Source organism: Rhea americana, unplaced genomic scaffold (assembly GCF_003343005.1).
Source record: "Rhea americana isolate MKP2758 unplaced genomic scaffold, rheAme1 scaffold_137, whole genome shotgun sequence".
Taxonomy (NCBI): Eukaryota; Metazoa; Chordata; class Aves; order Rheiformes; family Rheidae; genus Rhea; species Rhea americana.
The window spans coordinates 942,964-968,020 of NW_028185450.1; the positions used below are offsets into that span (position 1 = coordinate 942,964).

Sequence of the window (25,057 nt, forward strand, 5' to 3'; positions counted from 1 at the left end):
TCACCTGGAACAAGTCACCCAAGACCACCATGTCCAGTTCAGTTGTCCTGTTCTATCATTTAGACCACCCTTAGAGTATTTTTWAAAAAAAATATTCAAATGGAATTTCCTGTATTTCAGTTTCAAGAGGTCCATTGCCTCTTCCCATTACCCTGGGCACCACTAAGTCTGGCTCTGTGTTCTTTACTGCCTGTCATCAGATATTTATATACATTGATCAAGTCTCTCCCGAGCCTTTTCTCCCCTAGGCTAAACAATCTCAGTTCTCTCAGCCTCTCCTAATATGAGAGATGCTTCAGTCCATTAATCACCTTTATGGCCCTTTCTGGACTTGCTCTAGCAGGTCCATGTCCTTCTTGTACTGCGGAGCCCAAAACTGGACACAGCACTGCAGATCTGCCCTCACCAGTACTGAATAGAGTGGAAAGATCATCTCTCCCAACCTGCTTGATCCTCAACCTCCATCTGCCTATCTGTACACACTCTCAGTTAACCTGAGCTAGCTGAGGCTAATTCACCAATTTTTAATTTTAGTATGCTAATAGTGGTCCATTCATAATACTCAGTTTGCTGAATTTACTCCCCTACTATCATTTCAGTGAGAAAAACAGGCTTGGGGAAGTATCTTCCAGGAGTACTCTTCTATATAAATCTCAAGTCAATGAAAGCATAGAGGACAGGAGTATAATTACAGAGGTAAATTTTGTTTCRTAACTCCATCTCAAGAACAAAGAACTTTTCACGATACTAAGATTAGAAAATTGGGTTCAACTTCAATTTTTAATCTTAGGAGATGCATCTGGATATAGGGTGAGGACTAGGCAAGCTGTCTGCTTTTCAGAATGAAAGAAATTAGCATCAGTTCTAGATTTGGTAATCTGAGCTCCAGGGCCAATATATAACAATATACTTCTCTTGCACCATAGCCTTATTTTTCCTACTTGTCAAAGGATTCTATCAAAATTATTTAGAAATTCAAGGGCAGCAATATAGCTCTACTTCCCCAAAAGGCAGTAGCTGCATAACTATTTCATTACCAAAGTGTGTATTTTGGTAGCTTAAGAACACCCAATTGTATTGCTAAATGGGTCTCACTCAAATTCCTGCCACATTTCAGCAGAGGACATTATGTGGAGTCAGCCAGAGACTGCAAATCTGCCTCATGAGCAATGCRCAATGGTGCCCACACTCAAGGTTGAAGGTGCAATATTGTGCTAGCTAGACATGGCGCACATTCTTAGGTTTTCCTTTGCAACCAACAGGCTTACTATCTCACCTTCCAATAACCTGTAGATACTGCAAGAGCTGCAAAAGCTGAAGACATTGGTGCTGACCTGCATTGCTTTTAGCTCTATTTGGTCTTCACTGTCACTGCTAAGAGCACAACTGTTCACCAGTGCATTCCCGTAAGTCATCCCTATAATCCTGACACTCTATTTTGTCATATTTGGATGATTTTGCAGTGTATGGAAACTAATTGCAGGAGGCAACTGTTTTCTCTAAACTGAAGAATTTATAATTTTGTATGAAAACACTTCAACATTTGGTGCTAGACTCCTTAAGCACTAGAAAACTTATCTGAAGGGTTTCTGAAAAAAGTCAACATGGAAATTGCAAGTTTTGAGATAATTTCTCAACTTAAATCTTCTGTTTTTGAAATGGATATGTACCTGTAGGGGAAAAACAACTTTTCTTTCTGAACTTTGAAAGAAATAGGAGAGAAGGACAGAACTGGAGAAGGAATGCTATTTTACTGAAGCTACACAACAGATTGAAATATCAAAAAAAAAAAAAAAAAAAAAAAAAGACAGCACCTTGAAAGCCTTAGTGAATGAACCTACAGAGGATAAATCATTTTTTTGTTCCTTCCCTTTATCCATTGTTACCTTATCTTTGCTATTAATAAATCAGGCTTACTTATCAGTCTTTCCTGGACTATCAAGATACAAAGTATTAAGCTTTCATTTTCCAGAGGCACCRTACCACTTAATTGCTTCAACTTTAACACATCAAGAGGAGAAACTCTAGCATCTTCTAAATTGTTCTTTAGCCCAACAAATTTAAGTCCTTTTGAATCGGCTTTTGTTATTTAATAAAAACTGTCAAAAAATTTAATAGAATATMTGGAAGGAAATATATCGTGAAATAGCAACTGGTGAAACATCCATTATCATGTTGTATCTGTATTCACAGTATACAACTTTACAGCATAACCAGAAAAAAAAATATATTTTTGCCTCAAAAGTTTCATCTTCAAACAATAGCTAATGATAATAAAAAAGAAACAGAAATTATGATTTTCCAACAAGAAGGCATTCTGAACTTTTGGGTTGATGTTATAAATATATCTCCACTTCCGATGGAGATAAATTTGCCTTCAAGTACTTTGGAGAAAGAGTGAAGATGACAAACAATTCTTTGCCATTTAACACACAGTTACAGTTTCCTTCCTTTCCAAAGCTCTCACACAGTTCTGCAGGAATAACTGTAAGAGTCAGAGTTAGTTCTGAACCACACAGCTGACAAACAGACCTGAACCGTCTCCAAAGCTAAGAGCATGAGGAAGGTGATCACAATCATTCCAAGTGCAGTGAGCGAGCTGGGACACAACTCTGCATGTAAGATACACTTAGAAAAAGCCAGGCTCCCTTAACCATGTTAACACTACCATTATGTTAATCAAGCCAAAAACAAGCTATTGGACATGCCAAATTACTGAAAACAAACTGAAAAAAAAGTATGCTTTATGAAAAAAACTAATACTTGACTGAATATTAAAATGGCTTTTGTTTTATGAATTCAATTAAATTACTTTTTATCACTTAAGCTACTTTAAATAATTTACTTTTGATTACTTTTACTAAATTTGTATTAAATACATACTTAATTACCAAGTAATTTAAATTACTTAAATCATGATTTCCATGGAAACATCCAAAAACATATACACAAATACTTTTTGTATTAAAATCCCAATATTTTCTTTGATTAYGTATATATTTAAGGGTGAAGCTGTTTAGAGTCAAATGTAAATAACAGCATTACTAGCTATTATAGCCATTTAAATAAATTTTCAAGATAAGTTAAATCAGTGGAATCTCCTAAAAAGCTAYACTGATTACAAGATGTTGCATTTAAAAATTAGGGAGTGTAAGGACAAGACATTTTCAACTCCTAGGTCAACTTAAACATCATGAATTTGTTACAGTAGCACCCAGTCTGTCCCCTTGCCCAAGCAAAATCAGAACATGTCACTTTTGACAAATATTCCTCCAATCTGTCTTCTAAGCTTCCAGCAGCAGAATCTGCAACCCCTCCTGCAGTCTACTGCAGCTCTTCGCTATCCTCACCATTGGAAATTTTTTCCTAATAGCTTATCTAAATTTCCCAGGTTGCAGTTTACTTCTTCTCCTGTTCAGCTGCTTTCTTTGAAGAAATCTATGTCCTCAGCCAGATGTTTCCACTTTAACCCTGAACAAACCCACTTCATTCACTTCTCCTTAGTATCTTACGCTTTCTAGACCTCTGCTCAACTCAGGTTTCCCCTCTCTCCTTTCTCCCAATGGTCTATGTCTTTYTCAAGTCCATCTTACTCAAACCAGGGAATTCCTCCTGTCCTATTCAATTGTGTCAAGTTTGAAAACATTTTTAATATACTATATACATATATAACATATTTTAATAAAAATATTGCGTAGTTCCAAACTTCTACCTACTCTTCTTTGTGCTCATCTTCACTGGCTTTTTTATGAGAACATTCTATGAAACAGTGTCAAAGGCCTTTCTAAAGTCAAGATATATGTCTTTTTTTCTTTTTGTTTAAAAAAACCAAACTCCTTTCAAAACTTCTAACTCTGTTACATTATGAAATGAGATTGGTTTGGCACAAGTTGCTCTTGATAAGGCCATAGTGGCTATTACTCCTCTCATCTACTTGATTGAAAATAAGTGCAAGTAGCTAATTTACTTACTCTGATATTTTTCTAGAAATTGACAGACCCATAATTAAGATACATTACCAAACAATGGAGAAAATACTAGTTTTACAGGTATTTTTCAATGTTTCTAAGATCCCAATTAAATATAAAAGTTTCCTGTTGTAAGTACTTGCAGGTTCTGTTAGGGAGAAAGGCTTGGTTTTATGTTGAGACAGGTGTAAGTGAAAGAGTTCTCAACTTCATCTAGAATACCGCTACCCAAAGAAGAGTTAAGACAAACAACAAATAAACAAACAACTTTGTTTTTGTTCTTAGATCAGTGAAAATTCCCTCATGGAAATCCTGGATGAGAACCATAGATTTTAGAAATCTGAAGGGTGTCAAAAGAGGTAGTGTTTTAACAGCAGAGTAACTATGGCTTCATGGTAGTCTAGGTATGCAATGAGCAGATATATTTTAATTGCATAAAAAAGCAAACGAGAATTCCTACTAGAAGTTTTTAAAATGACTTCTGACCAACTCTTGAACTACACTCCTTTCAGATAATCTGGAAGGACAGCACTTAGAAGTATTTCAAAATTGTTAAAAAGAAAATATTTTGGCAAAGAGTAAACAACTAAACAGTTATTTGCCAATTCTTTGGTAAGAAAAAATTGGGGGACTATTTCCTCTTCTGGCCTTTCACACACAGTGAAGTATTATAGTGCTTATCACAACAATCTGTTACATACATGGATGATGCACTGCTGAAGTTTAATGTTTCTCTACCAAATCCCTGGGTCTTATTCTGAGACTCTAAAGTACAAAGGCCAAGTATGAGCCACTCATGGGAAGCTTGACTAAAACTCAGGAGTTATGGTTTACAGTCTTCATCAATGCTAAGAGGAACAAGTATATGGTGCACGTTCAGAATCAAACTTGCATTTTAATCYGTAAGTTTGGCTCTGCTATCTAGAACTCTGATTCGTATTTTAAATTATAACAGAGGAGAAGCAAATGATAGCAGACCTTCTGCACAAGTATTATTGAGGTTTATTTCTCAAATTGTTTCCTGTTAGCTTATTTTTGTCTAGTTAATGTTTATCTATTCCCTAATTCACAGAAGGGTAATATTAAATTTTAAATTYAATATTAAATATTAAAACTCCAAGCAAAAAAACTTTTCCTATTACTTACCTTCCAATGTTTGCACCAAAAGAGAACATATCTAATAGATATTTCTCATAAAATCCATTAATCTAATTAAATTTAGCACCTCTCTAAAAGTCAGTGCTATCTATTTCCTTGAATTTTTCTTATTATATAATATCATAAATGGAACCAAAGAATATAATATGCTTGACTTTTATAGTAAGTATATGYAAAATCAGCCAACACACCCCAAACACACACGCTTCAAAAATACTATGTATTGTTTTATTTTTTCCAGGTTATAATTCTTATGAACATAGGCAGGATTGGTTTAGGGTAATGGCAATTCTTTTCATTTCACACCATAAATTTTACATTTCCTGTTTTTGCCCACAATACAGCTTTAATTTTGACCATAGATGAGTTAGTGTTTTGTGTGTGCATGTGTACGCATATGTGTGGTTCTGAAAGTTAATGTAATATTTCAAAAGCATCTAAGTGACTCAGAAGTTCTAAAGAACATTTTCAGAAGTAGCTGAAACAACAAGTATATGCAGAGATACCTAGTTAATGGCAACTACCRTACTCCTTAGAACCTAGGTCATGTATAAGAAGTCAGGTGCAATCCACAGCCTTTGTAGAAAAACATTAAAGTCGCAGCATTTTAATTGCCAGATTTAAAAGCACAGGAAAAAACTGCAGAGAAGGTTTGGCTGTTGGTAGCATAAGGGAGACATGCTCTTCAGACTTCTAGGTGCCTTCAGCTCTTACAGATGGGATTTGGAGGTTTTTGAAAGCATTGACTTAAATCTTTTAGAGATTGGTCCTTTAAAGATATAGCAGACATTTTGCCAGGAGTCAAATTTAAAAAGTACACACCTTTCAAATTGTGATCTAAAGTGATTTTAAAATGGTAATGCAGAGAGCAAAAATAATCCTTTGATACATTTTTTTAAAAATCCATTTTTATATGCATATTTTCATGATGTAGTGACTATACAAGCAGGAGCAGGTATTAAATCTGACCTGGTTTCAAACTGTGGTATTTCACCTATAACATCAACTCTCAAGAGGCTACCTYTTTTCATGGTAAACATTCATTTGCCTGCAAATGCACGTATTTCTTGTCACAATCAACAGAGCCTAATGAGATATTACAAATTTATAACTCTGTTGAATGTTGTGTAACTTTTTCCTCCTAGGTGCTGCCACCTGAAAGTGTAGCTCTTAAGGAATTTGTAGGGATGTAAAACTTTTTTTTTTTTTTTTTTTTAAACACTTTGGAGTAAAATTAATAAAAATCAAACTTTTAATATGCATAGGATAAACTATTTTTAGAATATAATACAGTATGACAAGTACAAATGGTTCCTTCATACCCAAAGTTCATATAGAACTTAAATGAAAATTTAAAAATTATTGCAATGCTGAACTAGTAAAATGAAATACAGCTCCTGAAAGGTAAAACATTAAGTGATTGTTGGTTCTACCACACTTCATTTATCCAGACTAGAGTTCTGTGCCCATATAGCAGACAGGTCTCCTATATAAAGTAAAAGTGAATTAATTACGTGTTGTTGTAATAAAAAAAGTAAAGAAAAATTGAGGCCACAGAGCCATTCTTGTAAATACTTTCTGTGAAAATACAGTAAAAGAACTGCCCAATTTTATCTATTAAGAATCACCTAGTATCACTATCTAGATCAATATATAGCACATAGTTCTTACACGTGATTCATAAGGTTGTTTAAATATGTGTTGACAATGTGACTGTAGCAGACAATGCTGCAGTATCCAGGTCTCTCTCACTAACTGTAACATCAGTTAATAATACTAAACAAACTACTGAGGGCTTGGGTCTTTGGTGGRGTGTGGGTTTCTTCATTTATGAAAAGTCACTAAGATGTATGCAGTAACTACGTGGTTTAACAAGACTTTAATTTCTTGATAAACARGAATTGAGCTCTCAGGATTGTGGCTTTTGAAATTAGGGTGTGTTTAGGTTTGGAGACTGCCCAAATTTCATTSACATTTAAGAAGGGAAAGAACCATGCCAGACATAAGCAATCAGGAAAAATGATTACATTCTGACAGAAAACTGTAAAACAAATGCTCCCATATGTTCCATAGAGATCAATAGAAAGGCTGATGACTAGTGCAGTAATATTTAAATATCTAGCAAAAAATCATGATCCAATAAATAAATGCCAAGAACCAAAAACAGAGTTAATGGCTAGAAAGTAGGAGAGTGAGGCAGCAAAAGTTATATACATTAAGCAATATAGAATGAGGTTGAGAAATGAGGGAGGAGTCAAAYATGCCAGTCCCTCTGGTACCACCTGCTACTACTATTTTTTTTATTGAACAGCATTGTGAAGCTATCAAGGGATGCCAAAAGCCTGGAGTGCAAGGTCTGATGCATATTGACCAAACATCATCCCACCCAAAAGAAAAGGCAACAAGAGCAAGAYTGAAAGCAAAGTAAGGGACAAAAAGAAAAAAARGTTTCTTTCAAATCACACTTTTACCAAAAGGAGGAAACAGGTACCCTGAAGATGCTCTCCTAAAATGAAGAGGTTTTTGGTTTGTTTTTTTTTTTTTTTTTTGTATATATATATATTTTTTTTTGCTTTCTTGTACCCAAACAAGTGTAGCAGCAAAGTTGTGCTGATGTGTTGATGTGTCTTCTATTCCAAATTAAGCAATATATTACAGTCACTCAAACATTTCTAGCCTTGCCTGAGATTAACATATAATATTTTATCAATCAGGACACTAATTCCTAGACACCTTCTGTAATCAGTTAAAGTAAGAACAGAAGGAGCAATAGCATTCTGTTATTTCGGTGAACTGTAAGGTAAACTATTATACTAGAATTCAGAATTGTATCAGAGACAAGATGGAGAAAATACTTGAAAAGTTTCCTAGCACAATATCATTCAGCCACACAGGAAGATTTTTTTTTTTTTTTTTATAATAATAATAATAATAAAAAAAATCTATGCAATGTGAAAGAGTAAAGTCTGCCAAAAAATGATCATAAGGACAGTACTCTGAACTTCTCAGTAAATAATCTCTCACACATATGCATATGTAATATATAAAATGACTCAATTTTTTTTGTATTTCACATGTGTGGAATGGAATATAGTTGTGCTATGTAAGGAGGACATTAAAAATAATGCAAAATAAAAGCCACACAGGCTCATACTGAAGTTCAATGGCATAAGGATGAGACATATTTAAAGYACAAAGAATTGATGTAGTTAGGATCAGTTTGCTGGTAGGCCATTATCTTCCTGAGCAGTGTTAAGGGAGTTTTGATGAGGACAGAATGAGTAGTAGTGCTTCCTAGGTCTTATTAGAAAATCACAAGCTTTTTGGCATTTTCTGTAAAGAAGACTCAGTCTTACAATCCCTTCATGCCCCAGGGCAGACTATTTATGAGAAATTTCATAAACCAATAAACTATTCCAGAGATGGCCATAAAAAGATACTGTTCAAAAAACAAAGACCAAAATCAAAGGTGCTAAACTGAGGAATATATTATCAAAATGATAACGTGAGGGAAATTAAGAAAAAACAGTAAGACAACRTACACTGGCCATTCAACGCCATTCTGTTCCTCAAAGCTTTATGTTTCAGATTTTCAAACTCTTTGAAGGCTAAACAGAAAGGCTTTCGGCTTTTCTTGGAAGTACCTACCTTCATGTATTCAGGCAATGTGCTCTGAGGGGGAGTGATACTCACTGGCCTCAGATGGAGGCAGAAACATGCTTCTGACATACACTTTTTTGAGTTTAAGTGACTTTGTGAAGTTTTAGAAAATGCCTTAGTATATGCCTTAGTGTATATCTTAGAATTCTTCATTATGCATAACTAATAGTCAGATGTTCTCTAATGAACCTGAGGTTTATGAAACCCCTAGCTTACTATACTATCTTTTACTACATTAACCTAGAATAAGCCTTTTCCTTTCAAAATGTTAAAATTATTTTGGATGAGGCCCTGAAATAGTAGCAATTAAAAGGTTCAGTTCCACAAATGGAATGATTACTTTTATAAAAACARATTTTTTTTATTGAACAGCACTGTTACATTAGTGAGGCTACCAAGGGAAGCCAAAGGCCTGGAGTGCAAGATGCATACTGACCAAAGACTGCCCCACCCAGAAATAACAGGCAAAAAAGAGGAGAGATTGAGAGCAAAACTAATCTCTGTTAAATCATTTAGAAGTTGATTAGGTGGCTTATATTTAAACGTTAGTGCTKTTCACATAGATTGCGTCTTTTAAAATAAAACACGCTATATGAAGTACACAATGGCAACTAATACAATTTAGTTCCTTACCGTTATTTTCATTGCTTCGGGCAAAATAAAATAACTTCAGGATAGGACACATTCCTCAGCTTTGTTACTGTTACTGATGCAAACCAAAATACCTTCACATGAAGCTACAGTACTCCTACATTATGCAGACTTCCTCTGACTACTCACATTCTCATAGAGGGCTTGAAGGGTCTCTAGGTCAACCACGGAGTTGTCCAAGTTCACAACCGCTATGAAAAAGACAAAAGTAAAAAAGAATTAGTTGTCAAGATGATAATCCAGTTGTGAAAGAAAGCCTGAGCACAATACTCAGCAACAGTTTTTATGACCTACTGGTCATACAGCTTAAGGGTTTTAACTTTACTAATGCCTTGAACAGTGCCGTTCCTAAGACTATGGCTAGAAACCTGGTAGAGCCAGGTGTCAAGTGTTAAAGAATTCACCTCCCTCCCCCCAAACACACACACACGATCCCACGAGCATGGCCAAAGCCAGAGATCAGAGATAAGCTTTACATCAGACTTTCACGGTCCGACTGAAGGCATTATAAAAATTTGTAAATCTGCACCACAGCCACACACACGCACACACACAAAGCTCATTCCTGTCACTGGTTGGCTTCAGTCTTAAACTGATTAATCCGTAAGTCAGCCAGTTAACTCCAAGACACCTGACAAGGGTCAAGTCTTCTATGCACTAAGCCGACAGGTTTAGTATAGATACAAAATATGTCTTTCCTGTTCCCAACCAATTCTGGCGCCACACACACTGTATTTTTTCAGTGTCAAAAGCTGGTTCTACAGCACAGAGAGCGATTTCCACCAAACTAACCTTGAGGGGGAAAAAATAGATAAATAACTGGGGGGAGGGCACAATTGCTAGGAACATAATCCTTCTTCCCCACTAACATTAGGAACATTTCATGAAACACAGTAATTGTTTATACAAATGATGAAGAATTATTCTCGTTCAATAAGAAACGAATTATTTTAAAAAAATAGTAGTCTAGTTTTTAACTCTTTTTATTTATTTTTTATTTTTTGCAAGTACATTGACAATTTCCTTTAACAGYTGGATAAATCTAGTTTTCCTAATCCAGGTTTTGAATCTTGGAAGAAATTTAGAATGCATTAGGAAATATGTGGTAGTGTATAAATATTTTCAGCACACTTTACTAGTTTTCCCCATTTTACTCTTCATTAAATTGCATCCTTTATTTGTGATGGGACTGTGTGCATACGTACGTGTGTGTGTGTATACATATGCTAACTAGAATAACTCCTAAACAAGATTAATCTAGAAATTGCAATGTTGATCACTGATAGAAACCCAACGCTGGGTTACTTTATCTCCTATAAATCCATGTCCTTAACTGTCACAGAGAAATTCTGTGTATACACCTAATGATTACAGACAATATAATTCAAGCTCATTTGTTGCTGATTGCTTTAAAGCATTCAGAGATACCACTCTGAGTCTGGGACTCATCACATTTCCTCTTTCCAGGCCTGAGGCATAGTTGTAGTTACTGTATAAGAACATTATAAACAAAGAAGTGTTGATCTTGATTAAACTAAGCAGAATACGCTATAAGTGGGGCAAAACTCCTAAATTTTAGGACTGAAATCAAAAATAATCAGGAAGTTACAGAATTTCCTGAAATAATAATAATAAAAACATTTTTCCATTTTTCCCTTACCCCAGAGCAAAGGAATCTGAAATATAATGGCAATGTAGAAGTTAACAGTTTAAGCAGCAACGTGTTTGGTTTTATTCTGGGGGAAAGGGAAGTCTGTGCAAAAAGCCTGCTACTAATTATTTGGTATATTTTTAAACTCTTTTTTTTGTTGTTCTATGAGTGTAATAATTGTTACAACAAAACTTAGAAATACCTTCTCAGTAAAGTATGCTAGTATATGTTGTATTTAATAATCCCTTGCTCAGTAGGACTATCTGCATGCTTAAAATATGCTAAATTTACCTTGTGGAACTGGAAATTAAAATCAACATACAAAGAAAAATTGGGTTTAGACTGATGCGAGTTCTCTACTTTACAAAAACATATATGTGAACGCATATATAAAACATAATATTGTTAAAAACAGGCTATATTATGAAACTCAATTTGTATTATCCCTACATTTCAGCATTTAATCTGATGCAATGATTTTATCTATGAACACAATCACCACAATCACAACCCTTCAGCTCTTTATTTTGACTTACTGGCTGTCTTCTCTGTGCCTCCAGCTCTCCCCCTGCCCCCTTCCAGAGACTGTCTACCCTTGCACTAAGAAATATGGCATAAGTTCCTGTTCTGACTTTTGCTCAATGTTAAGATCACCCATGGATTACTTAGGGAGCAATAGAACACTTTTGTTTGAATGCTTGCACGAGATAAGAGAATGCCTGGCAAACACAATGGTGCCAGGTCTGTGTACTTTCAACAAAACAGGTATGCAGAAGAGTGTGCATACTTCAGGGAGCTGCTTAAAACAAATCAGTCTGAGACAAGGACTTAAAGAAATTAGATCCTAGTATATATGTTTTGAGATTCAAAGAAAAAAAAGGAAAGAAAAAAGAAAAAATATACTTCTATACAGAGATGTGTATGTCCATAAATAACACCCCGCTAGGATTTTTCAGCATTCTCTGTAGGGGAATTTTTCTGGGAAATAAGGAGTTGAAAGAAAAATCGTATGTCATGGTAACTTCTCTCTCTTGGCAATACTGCTATATTGCGACACAGAACATGATGGTTTGTGAAATAAATCACCACTGTTACCTATGTATATTCCATTATCTAGACAATTTGAACTGATAAAAAAACAATAATGTTTTCTTATGCAGCCAAGCTAATTAGCTAAACATACACACATGCACCCATCAGTGTGACTACACAAAACAGACCTAAATGTCTAACCAAGGAATTCCATATGTACTAGCAAAATAATGATGAAAAATATAGATAAATATTAATTTCCCCTCATGAAAATATTCCAAGCTATGCTGAAGTGCCAGTGTACTTGGATGCAAACATCTGGAGAGAAGTTTATTATAGTCCAGCAGTCACYGTATTTTTTCACCCACATCACTATTTCAAAAGTGATTTTTGTTTGTTTGTTTCACAGTTGACTGCCACTTCCCAGTCTGAACTACTATAAAGGGATTTTTTAATAGCCAGTACGTCACCCAGGCTTTCTGATACATTCACAACACAGCAGTCAAGAATGTCTATTGCCTTTTACCCTAATGGAAGGAACATCTTTTAATCACACTCAAGCATTTAGTTTTTACCTTCAAGATCTCACAGGTCTGCTATTTTCTRTTATCTTGCAGGCCTACTGCCACTGCTGCCAACAAAACCAGCAATCCACCACCAGTTTCTACATGTGTATATACACACATATATGTACATACGTATACCTTAGATATGAACCAAAATATCCAAATCCACATACAAATATGCACAGTTTTTAAATAAAAGAAAACATAAACCAATGACCTGATTTTTCTTAATCATTGGCCAACATATGTTTATAGGATATCCATCCACTAAAAAAAGGATTTGAAGAGCAACTGGAAAGGGTTGTCTGACACCATAAAGATCAGAGGAAGGAGAAGAGCACATTTCAGCAGTCTTGTTGCTAAAATAAACCCTTCCTGCACAGTTACAAGAACTTCTTGTCTTATTTAAGCTTTTCCYGGTATTTTTATTGTTTTTGTCACAAACTACATGGAAAATAAACTAGCATCTTTGGGGAAGAAACTGTATCTTTTTATACAATCGCAGAATAACGTACAAATTTTAACAACAGGGAAGATTTTCCAATTCAATTCTATATTTCTACAATATACACTGAATTGGAAAATAAAATTTTCAATTCAAAAATTACAAAACCAATGAGATACTAGCCTAAAAGTAGAAGAACAACAAAGCATTTAAATATATACAGAATGAAAAAGACTTACTATTCCTATTAATATCAGTTAATTTGCAAGTCTGGATAGGCATCTTAGATGATACTTCAGTGAAGTGAGCTTAGTGTGAAGGACATCGCTACATTTAAAGAGATGTTTGGACTCTGAGAATGTAGGTACCTTCTCCCAAATCCACAGAATCTAATTTAGAATCCAAGTACAGTTTAAAAAAAAAAAACACTAAACACCTGCCTTCAGCAGAAAACAGTATGTAACCAAGTCACTAATGAGATGAAATTCTTTGCCAGCTGAAGAAGAGAAAACCATCAGCAGGTACYTGGAGGATGTACAGTGACTATAAAAGGAAATAGCCTTTTTTTTTTAATTACAGGCTATACAGACAGATAATTACAGTTGACTGTTCATTCTTCTAGGAGTACATCAGCTACCAGATATCACTGAAATGAAAATGATAAGCAGTATACACATAGTAAGCCAACATTTGTCTCAAGCTACAAATTTAATTCCATCAGAACTACCACTAACAAGCTGTCAGAAAAGAGACTATTTACTATGGTTAGTCAAAACTTGGATTTTTCCTTTTTCTTTTTTCTTTTTTCTTTTTTTTTTTTTTTTTTTTTTTTTTTTTTTTTTTTTTTTTTTTTTTTTTTTTTTTTTATTTTCTTTTCTGTTTGCAAGTCCAACATGTCAGAAATTCCTCTTAAAATGAAGAGGTCAGGATTTTAAATTTCCCATCAAGTAGAATTTCAAGAAGAACAATAAGAATTATCATCCCAAACCTTTAGATTAAATTTCTATGTCATAGAACTCTCATCAGCAGAAGCTCCCGTATGCAAGGTTTCTAGAAAACTTACATTTTTCAGTACAAATCTTAGTCCTCCTGTGTCTTCCTTTTTTTCCCAGAGCAGGCTTTAAATTACTATTTAAAGATAGTTACCACATCTCAGAGATATTACCATATCTCTGGCCTTTCTAAGTAGACTTCCTAAGCTTKTGTGTCTTAGGACTCCATCCATAAGTGAGTGTCCTCTTCTTGAGGGCCTCCCAGAAGCACTACTGTCTCTCCAAACTTACTGAGAMTATTTCCAAATCCCACTTGACTGATAAGAGATTACAGTTTAACTCCTCAGGGCACACAGTAGCTGAAGCAAAAGCATCTTGATTTTGTCAAAAGATTTCTGAATCATCCCTGCTGTACTCGGATCCATGCTTTTCTAAGCGGAGCGGGAGAAGTGATGGGCAACTCCACCCTCCAAGATCTTCATGCTAATTTCCACCACAGCTGCCTTCCTACTTCCTGATGCTCCAGAAACTAACCAGTATCAAAGAGGCCATTGCTTTCTTCCTCTTGCATATCTTTGCCTCTTAGCTTTCACATCTGCTGCCTTTCTCCAGAAGAGCCACCAGGAACGCTTTTTCCAAAGCTTCAAATCTTTGCTGTCAAACGGCAGCAACAGTCACTTTAAAGATCACAGAGGCAGACTGATTCTTCCGCACCAAATGAAAGGCTTCTCATTTGTACAGTAGAGAATCATGTTTAATCAGCCAGTTGTATGTGTGGCCCAGATATGGAGGTTTCCACAGTTCTGACTGCATGTGACTCAAAGTGTGTAAGACTACAGCACACTGACAGCTTACAACTTCTGTTGTACCTTTCCTCATCTCCACCCTTAGATAATTCAGTCCATATATTAATACCAGCCATAAATTAATTAAACAACCTCTCCCTCAGGATTATTATCCACGTTGAAGAGTGAAAGAAAAGGCAACCAACCAACCTTACAACAAACAGACTTGTTGTATTCTAGTGGAATTTCTGAGTTAATTAAAAAATAGCTGTTCAGAGACTAAAGCATAGGTAGCCAAGCTATGGTCAAACCATGGTGAAAATCAACATAATCAGAAAACTAATGTACTGGCAAAACCTTAAGCAATAGAAAATTTAGAGACAATAAGAAAAGGTACACAAATCAATATATAGCCTGTTCAATATATAAAATGTTTCTGAGCTACAAGTTAGAGAAAAAGATMGAGTAAGCTTGTTTCTTTGTTCAACTGAAAAAGGAATGGAAGTGCTCTTTGTCAGACATCTTTGGAATACAAGAGCAGGACAAATTTTAAGTGTAAACAATACACAGACAAAACATGGACAACCTTATCAGGTTGCTTGGAGTGACTGACAGATCAATTGTTTAATTCAGAAGTAAAGCAGAAGCATCTTCCTCAATATTCCTAACAAAAGACACAAGAAAGCCTTAGAAAAAAGTCACAGTGCAGTGCCTTCCTTTGTTGCTATCAGAAGTGTGGTGTGACGTAGCATTAAGCTACTTGAAAAACCCAGAGTTAAATCCAAATAAACRTTAAGATTTAACATCTGCTATATGCCAAGATTTGCATTGGTTACATAAGAAGGAAACAACTTCAAAAATTGCTGTTTCGTGCAAAGTTGTCCATGTTATACATCTAGTTATGGGCCTACTGCAAAAGATCATGTTTTTCTCTGTGATGTTTCCAACAAGTGGACAGCTATTGTTATTCTCCTGTCATTGTTCTTCAGCACAAATAATGGAAATATGAATCTCCTAGCACTGAAGATTAAATTGCAAATGAGTTTCTGTCAAAGAAATGTTATATTTACACAAGAAAACGTATCAGCAAAACTAAACAACATCGAGCTAATGGGAGATGTAGTAAAACACAAGGATTGTGATTTTTTTTTTTTTTTTTTTTTTTTAATGGTTGGAGCACCTGCCCTGTGAGGAACGGCTGCGAGAGCTGGGCCTCTTCAGCCTGGGGAAGAGAAGACTGAGGGGGGATCTTACCAATGTGTATAAGTACCTGAAGGGAGGGTGTCAAGGGGACTAGGACAAACTCTTTTCAGTTGTCCCGTGTGACAGGACAAGAGGCAATGGGCAGAAATTGAAGCACAGGAAGTTCTGCCTGACCGTGAGGGGGAATTTCTTCMCTGTGAGAGTGACGGAGCACTGGACCAGGTTGCCCAGAGAGCTTGTGGAGTCTCCTTCTCTGGAGATCTTCAAGGCCCGCCTGGATGCAACCCTGTCTAACATGCTCCAGATGACCCTGCTGAGCAGGGGGGTTGGACTAGATGGTCTCCAGAGGTCCCTTCCAACCTTACTGATTCTACGATTCTATGATATTTTTAAGGATTCTGAGAAAAGAAGTTAAAAAAAAAATCTTTAGCAGAGGCACATGTACCTGTACAATTTGCAGAAAATTTTGTTAATAAGAGGAAGGTAAGTGATGGTGAGCTGCACTGGGCAAAATTAGCCTAAATAAAACATTTTCACATTATTATCTACCTGCTTGCCATAGTTACCTTTGTAATATGTTTATCTATTAGCAAATACTCTAACCTTCTCAGCATGAAAACTTCAAGTGCACATAGCACAACAGAGATTGTATCTTCAACACAACAACATAAGGTATGGAAATCAGAGGCAAGAAACAGCACTTAGAACTGCAKGCATGCAGTTTTACTATGGCAGTAATTCATCTTGATCTAAAGCCTGTGTAAGAAACCAGAACAGCGTAGAAAATTTCCAAGCAGAAGTCATGGACTAAGCTTAGCTGTTGCTTCAGATTATTTTAAAAGAACGTCTATAGCATTTCTATTCACAAATGTTATTACAAAGATACAGTCATAACATTATATCAATAGAGCTTTTTTAAAAAAAATATATATAAATATAACATAATATATAACTGGATTATATATAACTATATATATTTAATATAAACAGTTACATTACATACATTTTAAACAACTGCTTATATAATGTTAAGGACAGCAGTCTGATTATGTGGAGTCTAACTTCACTGATTATGTGAAGTCTAACTTTGTACACCTATACATTTTGTTTATAAAATGTGTGCAAGTTCAGTTCTTAAAGAACAAATACATTTTGTTTGACTCAGTATGTCGCCTTCTTGTCTAGGCAGGAAAAAAAATGGAGACCAATGCTGTAATCCTTTCAGAATAAAATGTTTAAATACAAACATGATTGCCATTGTAGACTGTTTAATTTAGAGAGATTGTATTTCAGTTCTGTTTTTGAGAGGTTTGCTGATTTGACTATAGAGAGTACTTCAAGGCTTATCTTAATTGTTTAGATAAGATTTGTTTGAATTTGGCAGGTGAAAAAAGCATGGGTGTGGGATATAGGAAGGTTGAGAAAAGACTGGCAATTTACCAGATTTTAAATTATTTTAAATTATAGTGCATAGAGGAGCAGTCTCCATGAACTTGCCAGAATTTGGTCTTTGGGGAGTGGATTTGAAGCACAAGATTGACTATCAGGATTCAAGATTCTGAACAAACTGGAAAGGATTGTCATGATAACTCCCAAAACACTATTTAAGGTGTATACAGTATAGAAATGCAAACGATAAGACAAACTTAATAAGGTATTTTTTTGAAATTACTGTTTTGTGCTTATAATCTGGTTTTATTATTTTCTAGAAAAATTTCCTGTCTCTTAGAAGTATTTTTATAACTGTTTCAATAAGAATCTTTTTCTATAAAACTAATCATTGGCATATAGATATATTTTATATGTAAGAAACCCTGTTACAGTAAATAAAATTACTGCTATAAAGAAATAATGCTAATTGCTATTTATTTCAGACCCACCTTGTAACAGGTTTTTGCACTTTCTGGTTAAGGTAGGTCATGCCACAAGCTTTCTGTTCAGAGCATATTTAAAAGGAAACTTGTAATACATATAAACTATACCAGTCTTGGTGGGAAGACTACTAGAACATGATACCCGAGGAATRTATTTCTGGGACATTTATATGACAGAATATATTTACAGTGTGTGCATTATAAAGTCTAACTGCACAGACACAGATCAGCTGCAAGGCACACACACAGTAGGTATGACCTTGTGCATTAATATGTCTTCAGGCAGGTATGACTTACAGCTTTGTATGTGTGAATAAAGTAAAATAATTCTCATGTGTTAGTATTTCACTTCTCTTTTAGATGCACATATGCTTTAATGCTCCACCATTTCTATTTCAATTACATTACATCAGTGAGTTTCACAGACTAACTGTTATACTAGCATATTAGTTCACTAGATGGTATAACTATGATGTTCAAAGGGTGCATGCAAGTCAATCTTTGAAGATCAAGGTAGTATCTCTTATTGAGTATACCTGGAAGAAGTTAGCAAGTTTTGGATGACAAGCAAGTCTTCAGGCCTCAAACTAAATCAGATTTTTAATGATTATTTTCTTTTAGAATTTCAATTCACTGACTTTTGGTTTAATTTCATCTTACCTATTTGTGTTAGAGTAGCTCAAAGTAAACAAAGCAAAGGCTTACTCTGAGAAGTCTAGTCCATAAACAAAGAGATGAGCTGCTGCTTTCACAATCCAGAGAGTTTATTCCAAATGAATCAAAATGAACAAAATGCAGGAGGTGGAAGAGATTTACTCAGAACCACCTAGTAGGTCAAAGGCAAATACGAAACATAGCTTTACTGTAATCCAGAGTCAAGAATAAAGTTAGGTTTAAGTTGGGATAACCCCTAAAAGAATCATCACTTGCTTGTTCTATCATTATAGTCATTAAAAGTACACTTTTTCATATGGAATGTCTGAACTACATTGCCTTGCTTTGTAATCCTGAGTATTTCTAAAGAGTCAACATCTTTTCATGTTCCTCATATATTCCAGTCTTTCATCACTCTTGTAATCCACCATTGAACCAATTGCCTTTTTACTACTATTTTTATTTGAGGTGAAGTGATCAGAATTCATCTCCCATAGCAGAGGCAAGAGTATGCCCCTATCTTATAGTTATACTGCATTCTACATATTCATTTGATAACGTTAGCAGGGTTGATACAAAAAAGATTTTCCGAAGAAATGTATTCACTTTCTCTGCTTTAAGCATCTAACTTAGGAGCTTAGCTTCTGTTCTCTGAATTTACCCACATTTAGTAGATAATTAATAGAGAACAATTCAGGTGTGTCCAGATGGCAATTAAAAATACTTCTATAAAATAATTTGTGTCAATAAAAGTGTCAATACTAAATGAGTCCAAAACTGCTTAACTCATGGATCTGAAAATTTAAAGGCTTGTGAAACTTCACCAAAAAGAAAAGTATCCTAAGTTTCCATATGAATCTACTCTCAGCTTACTGCAACTAAATATCTTTACCAATAATGAAAAGATATTTTAAAACGGCTATTAATCCTCACTAAAGTTAATGGGAGAGCTACTCTTTCCTCAGCAGACTCAAACTCACGCAAAGAACTGTCTTGATTACACTCTTAAAAATCATGATCAATCACTAATTGCTGTCAGCCAAGGAGAGTCTAGAAATCAAAACAATCCTTGAACTAGAGGTATAGCTAGTAGAATATCACAGAGACCAACAAAAAGATGGAAGAACCTGAGGTCTCAAGAACTTGCCTTACTGCTAAATCCCTTACTTAATTTAGCTTACACAGAGGAAAGTTAAGTGGCAACCTGATTACAGTTTAGGAGTACCTGCATGAGATGTTTGAAAGTAGATGGCTCTGTAATTCAGCAGACCAAAACCAGAAAGAATGTCTGTAAGTTAATCTTAAAATATTTTTACACAGTCAATTTTTAAGCATTAGAAGTGAAGGAAATTAACCTTTAGAACAACATTAAGGGATACATTGTCTTTTTCATCACTTAAGTATTTGTATGAAATCCTAGACTCACCAAAGTCAATGGCAAAACTATCAGGGACTTTAAAGAAAGCAAAAGGTTGAAGGGTCAGAATTTCTGCAACTCAAGATCATTTACATTACTAAAACACTCATTTATACAGACTAATGGTTTGAGCTAGAAATTAGCGGGCAGCATTATGTGGCTTGCCTTATTCAGTAGCCAGACTAAATGAATGTTCTTTCTAACTCCAAAAATCTGGAGTTGAGCTATGCTTGATATTTTGATACTTTTATTAGTCTTTCAGATCTCCACTGTCTTCTCTAACACCAACAAACTTAAATCATTTTACATGATTCGTACAGAACATTGCTATCCTTTAGCAATTTATAATATAATTTACTGAAAGTTCTTTCTAGCTTTGCAGACATTCAAAGTCATTTAGATGCAGAAGAAAGTTTTCTTTGCTTATGGTTCAAGCTAGCCAGATATGTGTGATATTAGGGTATTAGTATTATTTTAATAACTAATACTAATAATTAATAATTCTTTCAGATGCACACATGCCTAAATGATTTTTCATTCCTATTTCAATGACATTACATCAGTGAGTTCCACAGACTAGTTGTAGTACTAGCATACTACTGCACTAGATGGTGCAACTGTGATGGTCAAAGGATAGAATTACTAATATACTAGTAATTATACTAACAATTAGTAATATTCTAGTAGTACTATATTAGTAGAGCTAGTTAGAAAATACTACATTGAAGCTTATAACAATTCAGGAAACAGAGCAAGATTCCATTTACCCATATTTGGCTGTATCGACAATCCTTGCAATCACAAGCCCAAATATAAATATTTCAGCTCAAGAATTATAATGCAAAACATTTGAGAGATTTCTTTACAAAAGCAAATTTTCACTTCTCTGTCAGATACTACCATCATACTAAAATTATATAGTCTCAATTTCTTCTCGAAATCTAATCAGAATTTTTATCCACGGCACAGCAGAGAGCTGTTTAGATGTAGCCTGGTATTCTACATGTCTGTCCAGTCTGAAGTCTAGGTAAATCCTGAAGACTTCATCATATTAACAAACATTAAGCCTTTCACCAAACATTCTGACGTTACAGCATTAAAGAGCTACAGATGCTAACAAAAATGAGGTAATGGTCTTGTGACATTCAGTGCATGTTTTAAATGTGGTAGGATTATGGAATAATGCAATAAATTTTTTGGCTAGGTAAATGACAGATTACACAGCTTTACTAATTCAAATCACAACATTGTGATAACRGAGGGCAAAAGGATGTGTATTTATGGTTTAAGGTCCATCACCTTCTACGCTCTGTTTCTGGAAAAGCTGGTAGTAACAGCTCAAGAAAAGGAGGACCGGAACTGAAACAAAACTAAAAGCCTAGAAACACAGATAACCAAAAAATATTTATTCTAAACAAACAAACAAACAAACAATAAAACCCCCCAAAATACACCCCACACATGTGATTTGGACTTACTCATGTGTATTATTTCAGTAGCATGACTGGATTTGGCCTACTGTGAACTTTGAGAGTGAGATTACAAAAGGCCTTCAATATTGTTTCAGTCATATTAAGTTTCTAGGTAGCTAAAGCAATTTCAGCTTCACTAAAAAAAAAAGAAAACACATTATGCTTAAACAGAATCTAACATATATTGAATGGAGAGGTTTCCTATGGAAGCCCAGAACACAGGAAATGACCTTGTCATGTCTACAGATCATGACAGAACATGAGAAAGAAGAGGAAAAGAAAGAGAAAGTCAGATACATCATAAAGTGGCAGATACAGAAACACTGAAACTACGGCTCTGGCACGAGAAAAAGCTTGCTTTCAAACTGAATGCTTCATACTTTTCACAGTAGAAAATGATTTTCTCTCAACTAACCTTAGTCCCCCTTGCTGCAAATCAAGTCCATGGCTTCTTACCCTGTCTGCCATGGATACAGCAAACAAACCACTTCCCAGCCCTTCTGGCATCCTTCCCCTTCCTCACACCTCGGGTACGTTCACCAGGTGAGAAGTACTCGGAGAAGCAAYGCCTCAGACAAATTTGGAAAGCAACAAGAAACCACGAGATGGCAATGGCCCTGACACAGGGGCAGCCCCAGCGGGACCGCTGCCACCGCAGCCCCGGCAGCCCRGCCCGGGAGCAGCCCCCCGGCTGCGGGGGCTCGGCCAGCCCGGGGGCAGCGCGGTCCGCGGCTGCCCTCTGCTGCGGAGACTGCGGAGCCGGGAGCTCCGGACTTGGAGTCAAGACCACCTTAACACGGAGGGACCCTCCTCACCTAAAGCCTGGGAGCGGTGCACAGCGGGACGCACTGTCTGGTAGAGGCACAGGTAAAAATTCTGTGGCAAGGAGGAAGGAAAACTAGGGAGAAAAAGATGAGTGAGAAAAATGTCCCAACTAACGAATTTCTTGATCTTTGCTTAAGTCAAGGCTGCATGTATGATATGTCTCTATTATTGCCAGACTCTTAAAATTTGCAGTGGGTAAAGTTTTATAGCAACCAACTGATTTAATGGCCATTCCAAATGCAGTAGAAAGAAGATAATCTGTATCATGCTACCGTGCCATGCTAAAATACAGTGCCAAAATTGGCTACTGCAGAAGAGTGGCAAGGGGTATTGAAGAAAGYAGGAGTCAGTTAAGATAAAAACAATGAATTGCAACAGTTGTTCCACAATCCCTATTGAGGGAGTTTATGCTGAAATAGAAAAAACACAGTTAGCACCCTATTATAGATCATTCAACCAACATGCTGATAGTGTCAATAAAAACAAAATACACAACATTAAAATCATAATAACTCAAGGTTTTAACCTATTAAAAAAAAATTTTTTGAGACAATATGCAGATTCTAAGACTTAGGATATTGTATGCACTACTTTTCAAAAGCACCTAGACAGAAATATCAAAATGAGAAGCAACCCTTGATCTACTTCCAAATAGTGCACAGGTCACTTGAAGAGACCATAATGATCTTAAATGCGATCTCTATTGAAAAGAGAAAAGATTAAAACAGCAGCATAAAATTTAACTTCACAAGGAGGAATCACCTAAAAATTACAAGTCAGTCAAAAGGATAAAAAGCTTGAGGGTGGCAAGGAAGCTTACAGACACCATATCAGAGGTACAGAGAAAAAATTGTATCAAGAAAGAATTTCAAAAGCATATGGTCTTTCCCTAATCTTTCTGCATACCCAGTATCCCCATGCCTCAAAATCACATACATGGTTTAAAAACAAGCACAGAGAAGACTCCTGCAAGTAAAAGATACTCTTCAAAAGTGGAAATCACAGTCAAAGAAAATAGGAAAGAAAAAAAAAAAACTCTTGTAAGTTCAATGTAAAGCCTATTTATTGGATCAGATGAGAAAGGACTATAAACAACTTGCCAAAAACATAAAGCCAATAACAAAATCATTTTCAAGCACGTCAGATACAGGAAGCCTTCCGGGAAACAGTTGGGCACGCAGATAATCTAGCCATAAATACAGCACAAAAGAAAGAGAAATAGAAAAATTAATTTATTTGCCTTAGGATTCATTACTACAGAAAAGGCCAATGAGGTTCTCATATCAGATCTATACTTCTCCAGAGATGTGTTTTAGGCACTGTCTCAAACTGAATAAGCTTTAGAACACACAAATGTGACTTCCAAGAGGATTTTAGAGATGATGCTGGAAATTACACACCAGTTAGAAATTTTCCAGGCACAGAAGTGAGACTATGTATTATACAGAAGAACAGCTTTTTAAAAAATACAGATAAATGTGATGCAATGAAGGAGAGAGATAGAATATCATTTTGAAGTTGATATTCATGTGCAACAAATTGACTCCATTAGAGGAGTTCTAGTCAAAGGCATGGACAAGAGTGATCAGAGTGATGCTGGATTCACAAAAGGGTTCTTACAATCCATACCTAAAATTTAAGAAAAAAATTATGCTGTCACAGAGTAAGAGAAAAGATCTACTCTGGTTAAAAATAACAACTTAAAAAAAAAAAAAAAAAGGAAATCAACTATAAAATAAATTGTCAGTTTTCAAAGCAGAGAGGTGTAGCTGTGGAGTCTGACTTGGTTCTTTGCTGCCATGGCATAGGCATACGGTGTACAAAAATCTTGAAAATGTGGCTCTAGTGACCTCATTGGAAATGAGACGACAGACAGCTGTGTGTGTTAAATTGTTGATGAGGACTATAGACTAATAGACTCTGTATATGAAAGTGATTCCAAACAAACTGTGCATTTTGTAAAGAACACTACTGCAAAAAGATAAAATCTATAAAATATATATATATATATATATATATATAGAGTTATATATAACAAAAGGAGTTGTATATATACTCACACAGGAGACCAGGTACTAAGCTAAAATTGATCTTCACTTGACCTAGTACACAGTTTTAATAAAATCCCTTAAATGAGGAATGATAAGAAAAGATTAAAAATAAATATATTGAATACGAAAAAAAATGTGGATTTGCCTTCCAAATTTTACTAAGTTTTCATTTTGATTACTTTGGATTTAYATTAGATTTGAACTGCTATACAGATATAAAGGTATTCATTTTCTTGTATATCTAAAAGTGTGTGTGCAAATGCATTTAAATCTAACAAATACATGAACAAATTACAAAATGGACTGTTGTGGCAAGCATCTTTTGCTTTAAAATTTTTCAATTTAAAAAGGGAAGATGTGTGACCGCAGTCATTTGAAACTCTTAAATTAATAAGYTGTTAATTTTTGTAATGCTAGAATCTCTGCAGTTCAGCAATGATGTTAAGTATGGCTGCTGAAACATATTCCTGCTGTAGAAAGGAAACTAGAACTAGGTACTCTTAAATTCCTCCCCACAAATTTCTGCATGTTACTAATGCTTACACAGCTTTTTGTTCTTGCTTTCATACTTAGGATTTCCTAATCATCCATCTTATCAGTAACTACATAGTACAAAAATAAGAATTAACAGCACTGAAGTTTTATTTTGAGAG

At 35.2% G+C, this 25,057-nt stretch overlaps 1 protein-coding gene across 1 annotated transcript in view; it reads right to left on the minus strand.

Annotated features, from left to right (window-relative positions):
- The window catches only part of FMN2 (formin 2), a 166,493-nt gene that overhangs the window by 64,898 nt on the left and 76,538 nt on the right, over positions 1–25,057 (minus strand). The window contains exon 10 of the mRNA XM_085298284.1: positions 9,567–9,628. Within this exon, the coding sequence (XP_085154410.1) occupies positions 9,567–9,628 (62 nt within the window). The remainder of the gene's footprint in view (positions 1–9,566; positions 9,629–25,057) is intronic.